Raw genomic sequence first — 11,441 nt, forward strand, 5'->3', positions numbered from 1 at the left:
AATTATAGAAAGTTGATTTTTTAATACTTTTTTCCTGAGAAATCCTATTTAATCATTACAAGCTTAATTTATTTTACATGCTTGATAGTTAAAATATCTGCTTTAAAGTTGTGTGTTAAATCCAGCACCTGGGTCATCTTGGGGTTAGTCTCCATTGATTGAGAATAGGTCACATTTCCTGTTTTTTCCTATATCTATTAACTTTGGATTGTGTCCTAAACATGTATATGATAGGGTGTGGAGACTCTGGATTGTTAAATATCTCCAAAGAGTCTTGTTTTTTGTTTTTGTTTCCTTTTGAGACGTATTTGTTTTAGTTCCTAATTAACCTGACTGGACTCAAATTCAAAATTCAGTCTCCCTTCAGTGGGTGGCAGCTGAAATCTGTTTTCTTCTTTTCTTTTTGCCTTAACTGAAATATTTTCACTAATTTTTAATTTACCAAAATAGTATTGAGTTCTAAAAATTACTGCTCCTTACTTTTTATTAGTCCAGCTCTGTGCTTATTAAATATATTATTGTTGCTGTGTATACATTTACTCTGTTGCTTCTTGTTGCTTTGTAGTAGCTCTGTTAATTACCCTGTTAACGTTAGACATCTGGCCTGGGGTGCATGGGTACCACTTTTTGTGCTGAAAGAATGAAAAGTTGTTGTCTTAATACAAAATAGAGATAGGCAAGAGCATAACTTAAAAGCTCTTCTGCAAGCTCTCTTCTCACTGCCTCTTCTGGGAATCTTTCATGCTAGCCTCAACAGCTCCCTCATCTTCCTACCCCAGTACATATATTAGTTCAGGCAACTTTCAAACTACCCAAGAATTTCCTAGAGTTTCTTTTGTTAATTCTTTTTAAAAATATTTTTATTTATTTATTATTAATATTATTTATGCCTACAGCACAAGGTCTTCCTAGGTGGTCTCCTGTCCAAGTACTAACTAGGCCCGACCCTGCTTAGCTTCCAAGATCAGACATCGGGCTTGTTCAGGGCGGCATGGCCGTAGACCATGGACTGTGGCTCTACTGGGGCGTGAACCCAGGAATTTCTGCATGTAAAGCAGACGTACTAACTGCTACACTATGGAACCACATCCTCTTTTGTTAATTCTTGAAACCTGTACTTTTCTCTCACTTCCATTGTTTCTTCTATGCAATTTTTATAGGCGATCCAAAGAAGCTTATGCTAACTTGCTATTCTTGAGGAGCAAAAAATGCTCTCTGATCTTCTTTCTCTACTAAGCACTATCTCTGTTTTCCCAACCTTCGTAGCTAGATGATACATTAGAAAAAGGGAGATCAGAAGAAATTAGGTACAACATGTAAATTCTGAGAAAACCTTAATGGAAATAAAATCTTCCATTTCTCCAAACTTTAGGTAGAGATACATTTAAGAAAAAAAAATCAGTATCGACCTAGAGAATTCCTCATACATATGTATAATGAAACATTAACAAGGTTTTTCATTGCTGCATATAAACATTAGCCAAAAAATTGGAAAACCTAAATAATCATCAGTAGACAATGGTTAAATAAATAATGGTTCATTCAAACCATGAAGAATGATGAATTAGCTAAAATGAATTAAGTAGACCTCTCTATATATTGACCGGGGAAGAATTTGTAAGGAATATCATTAAGTAAAAAGAAGTCGAAGAATCATTTGTTTAGTATAATATCACTTATGTAAAAATAAAATAGCATCCATTAAACCAAATTATATATTTCTATATATGCATGCATACTTATGTACTTGCATAGAAAAAGGATGGGAAGCAAACGTACCATGCCATATTGACATGTCTCTTAGAAGGAAAGTAGAATCGGCAGAGTGGTGAAAGGGAACTTTCACTTTATTTGTATTGTTTCATCTTTTTATCATGAAAATGTTGATTACTTATTTAATTTTTAAAGTCAATGAAGGACTTAGAATTTAAAAGTGACATTCACTGAGTATCTTTTTTCCTACAGAAAAGAAAAACCTGTTTAAAGATGTCCTGTCACGTTTGAACATGGATAGGAGCAGAAAGCTTCTGCCAGATTTTGTTAAACAATTCTCCTTAGATCGAGGATGTAATTGGACACCCCAGACTCCAGGAGACTTAGCCTGGAATTTCCTGATGAAAGTTCAAGCACTGGATGTGACAGCTAGAGATTCAGTCCTCAGACACAAGGTTCTGTGTGAGGATAGCAAAGGGGAATTGCCAACTGGAATTGAGAATTTGGAAATGAGAGACATACAAACCATTAATCCCCTCGATGTCCTTTGTGCCTCTATGCTGTGTTCAGACAGTTCTTTGCAACGCAGAGTCTTGTCAAGCATGTATCAATGCCAGTTTGCTCTTCCTCTGCTACTGCCAGATGCGGAAAACAACAAAAGCATTTTAATGCTGGGGGCCATGAAAGACATTGTGAAGAAGCAGTCAACACAGTCTTCAGGAGGGCCTACGAGGGAAACAGAAACATTTCTGACCCTCATAAAGGTACCTGTCATCTCTTTTGTACGTCTAGGAAACTGTAGCTTCTCCAAGTCCAGAATCCTCAACACACTGCTCAGCCCCACCCAACAGAAATCACAGAAAATCTTTCTCCATCAGGATTTGCCTGTTCTAGTGCTTCCCCGGCAAATCTCTGATGGTCTGGTTGAAATAACATGGTGTTTTCCTGATAGTGACAGTCTAAAGGAAAACCCTAGTTTTTCCCAAAAGCCTGTTGCTGTGGCCAACCTTCGTGGAGATCTAGAAAGTTTTTGGACACAGTTTGGTTTCTTGATGGAAGTTTCCTCAGCTGTGTTTTTTTTCACTAACTGCCTAGGTGAGAAGGAATGGAACCTGCTCATGTTTTTAGGGGAAGCTGCCATTGAAAGATGCTATTTTGTCCTCAGTCCCCAGGCCAGGGAGAATGAAGAGGCTCAGATATTCCAGAGAATTCTGAAGTTGAAGCCATCACAGTTACTGTTTTGGGAGGAGGAGGAAGCTGGGGATAAAGGGAAAAACATAAAGGGCCTCCAAGCTGCCCTCCAAGAAGTGATGTCCTCTTCACTCAGATGTGTGTCTGTGGAGGACATGGCCTCCCTGGCCAGGGAGTTGGGGATCCAGGTAGACCAAGACTTTGAGAATGTTCAAGGAATTCAAGTTTCCCCTGGTGAAAACTTGGCTGGAACAGTTGAAGATGAGGGACAACAAAGACACAGTCCACCACAAAGCTCACCTGGAAACCCTGCGGAGAAGCCTATGAAAGAGCCAGTGGCTGGTTGTGAGGTCAGCCAGACGCTTCAGAATATCCACCTCAGCCCAGTATTCACGCGTCATCTGCAAAACTCCTGTCTCTTACCAGTCAGAATTGGATGTAACTTTAACCATGTTTCTCTGAAAGCCCCTTGGGTTAGGGGCTCCCACTTTTGGTCAGAGCAGAAAACTAAGTGGTTCCATCCTTCACCCTTTCAGAATGCAAGGGTCCACAGTCGAGGTAAAGGTTTTGGGATTCAATACTTTCAACCCCGGAGATTTTATTCAGGGGAAAGATTTATGAACTTTTCGAGGCCTCCTCAAGGACGTCATGTACATGGAACATTTGTGAGACCACCAAGACCCCTGTGTCACCGTGTACAGGCCTGGCCTGAGGGATCTCGTGAAAGGTCTGCCAGAGTGGTCTCCCAGGTAGGTCATCTCCATTCCCTGAGTTCACAACCAGTGGGACCATTTGGGAAGCCACAGTCTGGGCAAGCCCATGCCTGGAGAACACAGACACCTGAGGCAACTGGAAAAGTTATGAGAACCACATCTCATACTGTGAATCCTCACCCTCAAGCCTTTCAGCCAGCAGGAGTCGTACAGAAACCTACAAGACCTGCCTTTCAGCAAGGATTCAAGCAGAAGATGGAACGTGGGCCTTCAAATCCAGTTTTCCGTATGGGATCCCATCCCATGTCCAACAGCAAAGTTTTACCTAGCTCTCAGTTCAAATCCAATCAGCCCCAGCCCTCCCAGGTCCAACATTCCCAGCCCAAACCCTTCCAACCTATGCCCTCTCAACTCAAACGCACTCAAACGAAAGCTACTCAGCCCCAGCCCTCCCAAGCTAAATGCTCTCCATCCAAACCCACTCAGCCCAAGCCGTGCCAACCTCAGTCCTCCCAATCTAAGCCTTCTCAGCCCAGATCTACTCAGCCCAAGTCATCTCAAACCAGGCCTTCACAAGCTAAGGCAGGGCCCAAGAGAGTCGGGAAGCATTGAAGTGCTTAATCTAGAGACCTGTGAAACATACCCTTTACCCAGGCCATTCCTGTCAGATAGTAACCTGAAATAGAGTGACAATGATTCAAAGAGACTATCATTAGCATGACATAGAAAAAGATGGTAGGCACAACCTAATTGGATATCATTAAAATATCTGTAAGAATTGTGTCCCTAATAAGGAGGAAAATTATGAAAAGAATTGATAATAGAATCAGGCAGTAAATAAATTAATTGAATTAAATAAAAAATTAATTGAATTTAACCTTGAGTATTAGCTAATAGATTATCTGAATCCAGGGAATGGGGGGTTGTTTCACCTGAGAAAGAATGGGGTTAGAATCTCTAATTGCAAAGTGATCATAAAATAGGTTGCCTCAATGTTGCAAATAAAATTGCCCTCGATATTGGCTGCTCCAGGGATGTCTTGGTCAAAAATTTTGGTTCAATATCAGCCACTAAACAGATAACCCTGTTTATTGGAAATGTTTAAATCAATTTGCTTGCGATAACAGTTCCAATTTGTTTAGATGATAAAACGCTCTCATTTGACCCTTACATATAGAAATAATGAACTAACAACCAATGAAATTATTTTGCATTAACTTTAAGAATGATTTGTGTATGTTTCATATTTAAAATATTTGTAATAGTTAAGATAATTGACTTATTCTTAGAGGATCAGATATTTTAATCTCATGATTCCAGCTTAAAATGTATAATTGAGTTTTTTAATTTTAGAGTTTTTTTTTAATTGAAAAGATTAAGATCAGTTTACAGAGTTTGTTAAAAGCATTGAAATGTTTAAGAGAACATTCCAGAATTTACAATTTTAATTTATTAGATTTATTTTTGTTCTAAACATTTTGGCTAAGTTCTGCTAGTTAGAAACATTAAGTAAAAGGAATACATTAAATTTAAAATACTTATGTGAAGTTTAATTAACTAAGTTTGTAAATGACACAAAATATAAATAAAAAGTTAACTTTAAAGGTAGACGTTAAGGTTCACTAGATAGAAATAATAAGATTTGTAAATTGAATTAAGAGCCCTGGTTTTTGAATTTGTAACTTTTATAAAATTAACATTACTTTTAAGTACTAACATAGCCTTAAGTTGTTTTTTCTGGGTAAAAAAAAAAATTGCCTTCAAGGGCACGCAAAAAAATTATATTGACAAATAGATGAGAAGTGATCTTTGAAAAGGTGTAATTAACCTCTGAGAACATTTTATCCTACAATAGGTATCCTTCATTTGTTTGTGCGTGTATTAAACAGTCAATATCGAGTATTTAGATGATGTTCAATCTCTCTAAAGGTTATTATAAGGGTGAAGAAATAGAGGACTATGCGTGTGAATTTTTGTCTTTGTCTTTTGACAGGAGGAAAGTATAACTAGTTCATAACTGCAAAATCTTTGATGTAAAACTGGTGTTTCTCAACTGAAAATAATGTTGTTTAAGATTTTGAAATGAGAAATAGAAATGAAGTTTTAAAAAAACTTTTCTGTGAATTCTTTAAGATTAGTTCCTGGAGGACAGAACTAGTTGGCTTATTGTCACCAACAGATTCTGTATCTGTCTGGATCTTGACCACACCTATATGGCACATTCAAACTGGACACTTTGAGGGGAGTTTGATAAAGGGACCATTTATAAAGGCCTGAGCAAAATGTAAAAACAGCACGAAGGCAAGAGCAGCATCCTGGGTTTAGTAAAAACAAGGCCTATTACCACCCAAGGTCTGAAGGGCAGGGAAGGGGAGTGCTTTCTCCAGTCAAAGAACTGTGTGGAAGGGGTCTTGGGCCTGGTTGAGTGGGGAGTACAGAAGGCTGCAGTGACCCACAGGGAGGTATCTCAGGAAATAAATATCCATTCCTTGACCTCTGATCTGCCAGTGTGTCCATTTGGCCAAATCCAACCAGAAACCAGAGAATAAGGAGCCCACCTAGGCAGTTCATGTAGGTCAACCTTTTAGGGTTCAGAGCAGGTTGGAGAGTGGATCTAGAGGGACAAACAGAAGACACCCAGCATATTCTCCCTTTCCATTTCATTCTTCCTTTTTACCTTTTCCTCCTCTCGCATTTTTTTTCGAGCATTTATTATGTGCAAGGCATTGGATTAGGAACTGAGAAGACATGGAAACAAAATGCGAAATCCTTGTATAGTTGTGCCATCCTATAAGTCTTTGTATTTCCTCCTTATTATAAAACTATAAGCTCATTATGCATAGTTTTGTATAATGAGCTTATTTCTGTATACATACAGAAATAGACAAAGAAGAAACATAAAAATAATCTGTAATCTCATAACAGTAATCTCATAATGTTGTAATGTAGTCCTCTAACTCACTAATAATATTTTTCCATGTGTATATATTTATAGGCAGCGTTCATTTATAATTTTGAGTCTGTGCTAGGGCCAAATGTGGCAAAGTCAAACACACTGTTAGGGCCAGGCAGTATAAATAGCATGAGATGTTGGTTTTCCAGATGTCTTAAGAAAGTCTGAATTCATGACATGAAATATAGTTTAAGGGTGTCTTTTGTATGATGCACAAGTCCAATTATTTTAAGTCAAACATGCAAAAATTCAGAACCAATTTACTAAATTGAGAGCATTTAATTTGTACCTGACATTTTTTGTGAGCAGACTGAAGCGTCTATCCAATGATTTATCTTTTTTAACATCTCAAAATTCTTTCTTAAACACCTTAAATCAATTTATATTTTGTACAAGAAAGCAAATAAAAATTACTTTTTCAACATTAAAAAAAGTGTGTTTTTTGTTGCAGTGCTTGAAAGGAGTATACTTCAATGTGATACAAATACTGGCCATAGGGACACAACTGACTCATAAATCATATTAGCTTCATAAATCTAGGTTTTACCTGCATACATGGTGACCTCCTGCATTTCCTTATGTCTTCCTGCATTTCCTTATATCTTAGAATTCTTAAAAATATATTTTTTTTATTTTTCAATTACAGTTGGCATATAATATTATATTAGTTTCAGGTGTACAGCGTAGTGATTAATCATTTATATAACTTTTGAAGTGATCACCTGATTTATCTAGTGCTCATCTGACACCATACATAGTTATTACAATATTATTGATTATACTTATGCCATACTTTACATCCCCCTAACTGTGTTGTTACTACCAATTTGTACTTCTTAATCCTTTCCCCTCTTTCACCCACCCCCTAACTCCTTTCCATCTGGCAACCCTCAAAATCTTCTTTGTATCTATGAATTTGTTTCTGTTTTGTTTATTTTGTTCCTTAGATTCCACATGTAAATAAAATCATATGGCATTTGTCTTTCTCTGTCTGACTTACTCCCCTCAGCACAATACCCTCTGTCTAGGTCCATCCATGTTGTTGCAGATGGCAAGATTTCTTTTTTCTTTCTTTTGTTCTTTATTTTTTTATAGCCAACTAATATTCCATTGTATATATGTGCAATCTCTTCTTTATCCATTTATCCATTAATGGACACCCCGGTTGCCTCAATATCTTGGTTATTGTAAATAATGCTGCAATGAACATATGAATGCACATGTCCCTTCAGAGTAGTATTTTGGGTTTCTTAGGATAAATACCCAGAAGTGGAATTACGAGGTCCTTTATCTCTTTTTAGAGCCTTCATTTTAAAGTCTATTTTGTCTGGTATAAATATTGCTACCCTAGCTTTTTTTTTTTTTTTTTTCTGTTTTCATTTTCATGAAATATCTTTTTTTATCCTTTCGCTTTTGTCTGTCTTTTGATCTGGAGTGAGTCTCTTGTAGACAGCATATGTAAGGGTCTTGTTTTCTTATCCATTCAGCTACCCTATCTTTTGATTGGAGCATTCAATCCTTTTTTCATTTGAAGTAATTGTTAATATGTAATTATTGCCATTTTATTATTCATATTTTTGATATATGTATCACAAACCACTGGAAGTGGCTTGGGGTGGGCCTGCATGTTGAGAGGGGAAGGGTTTCAGGGAATCACCTGGGCAGGGCAACCTTCGTTAGCCAGGTTCATGGAGCTCAGATATTGCGGCCACTTGCACCCTACACCAGGAGTGGGGCGGGGGGTCTCAGCGAAGGAACAGTGTACTCTGCCAGCACTTCTGTCCAGGAGAAAGACGCCCCTCCAGCCCTTGCACTGAAGTCAGACAATTCAGTTTCTCCCCATATGTCCCTGGCACTCCCTGAGCAGCTGCCCCAGCACTGGAGCTCAGAGCAAGTGAGTCTGTCACCGAGTATGTCCATGAGTGGGCCCTTTAAGAGGAACACCTGGGATGCCCACAACCCTCTGTCTCACTCAGCCACAATCTCTGCTGGTTTTCACAGCCAGAGATTGTGGTGACTTCTCTTCCTGGCAATGGAACCCTGGACTGGAGATCCTAGTGTGGGGTTGCGACCCCTCCCTTTTCCAGGGGGACCTCTGCAGCCAAGATATCCTTTCTGATTCTCAACTGCCACATGTGGTTGTGGGACCAGCCCATTTTGCATCTCTGCCCACCCTACCAGTCTCGTGGTGCCTCTTCTGTATGTTCCCAGTTGTAGAACTTCTGTCAGCCAGACCTCAGGCAACTCCCAATGATGCTTGTTCTGTAGTTTAGTTGTAATTTTGATGTGGTCGTAAGAGGAGGAGAACATAGCATCTACCTATTACTCCATCTTGACTGAAGCCCTGTCTTAAAAATTTTTATAGTCTCCTTTTGTGATTAAGGTATAGTTCGCTTTCCAATATTTGCTCCATAGGATTCATGTAAATAAAGTGTCTGTTGGGGAGGAAAATATGACACCGACTACTAAAGATTCAGGAATCTGAGTTAATGGGTGGCTTTAAGTGCTAATTGGCTAAAGGTAGTTATTGTTTAGGAAAAAAGCTAAGATGCTATAGCAAATAGAAAGCAAAAACATAGTGGCTTAAATAGTATGGGAGTTTATTTTTCCCTTATGAACCATTCAGCCTGTCTAGGCTGATGGAGCAGCTCTTCTTATTAAGATTAATCATGAACTAAGTTTTTTTCACCTTGTTCCTTCTAATTGGGCATTGTCTTTTCTGCATGGTTGAAGCCGATCTCGATCATTTTCTTGATCTGATTTAGAGGAAGGTGAAAAAAGACAAAATCCATAGAAATCAGCCTGACTTTAAGTTAGAGATGACTTGGAAATGACATGTCTTTCGATCATATCCCATTGGCTTAAACTTGGTCATTTGGCTACGTGTAGCTGCAAAGGAGGTTAGGAAATATAGTCATTAGCTGAGAGGTCATTCTTCTAGGAAGAAGGGGAGAGGCAGTAGTTTGCCAGAATATCATAGAATATCAAGAATATCAGAGGCCCAGAAGAGGAAGATAAATCATCACACGGCATCCTAAAAAAAATATCAAATATTTCTTCTCATCACCTTAATCATATTATTTTGCTATTTATTATGTGATATAAATTATTTTCGTGATGGGAAGGGGTGGTAATCGCCTGAACCGAAGAGAGAATTTTGAATAATGTTGTAATGAAGAAAGGATTTTAGAGTATGTACTCTTTTAAATAAAATAAGCTTGCTATTGTGACCTGGGTACTGCCTGCCCTGACCCTCAATTATAATAGAAATATAAACTAGACTGTGCCCTAATCCAAGGTGTTGATATTCTTCACACTTTTTTGGCAAGTTCCCCTAAATTTTAAAGCAGTGTGGTTCTATAATTTGAGCATGCATAAATACTACCTGAGGTGGTTGTTAAAATTGCATATTGTCCACCTAGGAATACCAGGTGCTTTAGGCATTAAAAAAAAAAATTGTATATTGTTGTGGTTTTCCCCCACAGATTCTGATGTAGTCATCCTAAGGAATAGCCTCTTAGCAGAAACTCCCATGGAGGCAGAAGATTCTGGGGCCACATTCTGAAAAATCTAGATACAGCCTTGCCTGCAAACCTGTTTTCTGGTGCTCAGAGAAAGAAAATTTTGTCTGGGCCAGAAATTCAGGCTGGGATAATTTTCCTTCATTATCATTCTCATTAAATTCATTATTCATCTCCTGCTGGGAGATGAATAATGAATTTAAAATTGGGCACTAAAAAAGCTGGTGTAATGAGGTGATAATGAGGTGAACACTTTTATCCATTTAAGATTAGGGCTGTTTTACGTATAGATTTCTGTATTTAACACCTCTCATTTTGTCTGCAAGTTTTTACCTGATTACATTTAAAAGTTGCCCTTTTATTTATTTATTTTTTAATGTGCTGCTTTTTCTTTGCTCCATGGCTCAGACTCGATTTCTTTCTCAAGCCTCGATCCTTTCTTCTTCTTGCCCAATGTCTTTCTTTCACTAATGGGAGAATGACTCTGCTACGGATTAATGCAATGTCGTTGTTGCCTTAGGTCCTGATTTGACTCTAGAATGTCTCTAGGCCTTACAGACTAGATAACTTTCTCTGGGATGGCGGAGGCGGAAAGAAGGAATAGATCGAGATACTGAGATGTGCTGTCCTTCCCAAGGGCCCCTGCTTCCATCCCCAGTCCTTGGAAATCCCCAACCCCATTTCCACCCCAGGGTGAGCAATAAAACCCAGAGAGATTTGAATTCTGTAGGCCTTTAATATCTGTTCCACTTCCTATAATTGGACTGAGTGAAGGGATCAGGTAAGCGGGGAGGAAATACTATCAATACAAAAGTATATCTGTTAGTACTTCAAATATCCCATCACAACAGTGGCCTGGGTAGTGGGGTCAGAGTGACGAGAGCAGCTTGAGGAAGGGCAGGGTTTAAGGTGCAGGCAGAGGAGGAGGACTGGATGGAGAAGAGCCGAGAGGGGTGCCATGTGGAAGCCCTGGGTGGGGTGTTTCAAGAGGACAGCAGAGACCGTCCTGGGCACTTTATCAAACTGGGGCCAATTTCCTGACTTTTGGAGTAGACCTATTTTTGATACTTTTAAGGTAAGAAATGAGAGGGAATTTTCAGAAACTAAGAGATAGGTGTCAAAGGATTATTCTGCTGCCTCTTTACTCTGCCCAAACTGTATTTAAAATTATCCAAATATTACCCATAGAGTTTCAGCCATGGGGAGTGTGCTGCTCGGTTCTCCCTTCATCACAGATCCTGCTGTGAGGAGTGTAGCTATGCTGCCCTGGGAATCCACTGCAGCTTTCCAGAAACCACACTCTGGGCTGGCTGTTCTCCGCCAATGACTGAGCATGGGGTCATGGGGGCG

The 11,441-nt window shown here is 38.9% G+C and overlaps 1 protein-coding gene across 1 annotated transcript in view; it reads left to right on the forward strand.

Annotated features, from left to right (window-relative positions):
* CARD6 (caspase recruitment domain family member 6) overlaps positions 1–6,991 on the forward strand; it is a 14,530-nt gene extending 7,539 nt beyond the window's left edge. Inside the window, exon 3 of the mRNA XM_006919510.3 lies at positions 1,966–6,991. Within this exon, the coding sequence (XP_006919572.1) occupies positions 1,966–4,229 (2,264 nt within the window). The 3' untranslated portion in view covers positions 4,230–6,991. The remainder of the gene's footprint in view (positions 1–1,965) is intronic.
* The last annotated feature ends 4,450 nt before the right edge of the window (positions 6,992–11,441 follow it).

The sequence above is a fragment of the Pteropus alecto genome, unplaced genomic scaffold (assembly GCF_000325575.1).
Source record: "Pteropus alecto unplaced genomic scaffold, ASM32557v1 scaffold338, whole genome shotgun sequence".
NCBI classification, from domain to species: Eukaryota; Metazoa; Chordata; class Mammalia; order Chiroptera; family Pteropodidae; genus Pteropus; species Pteropus alecto.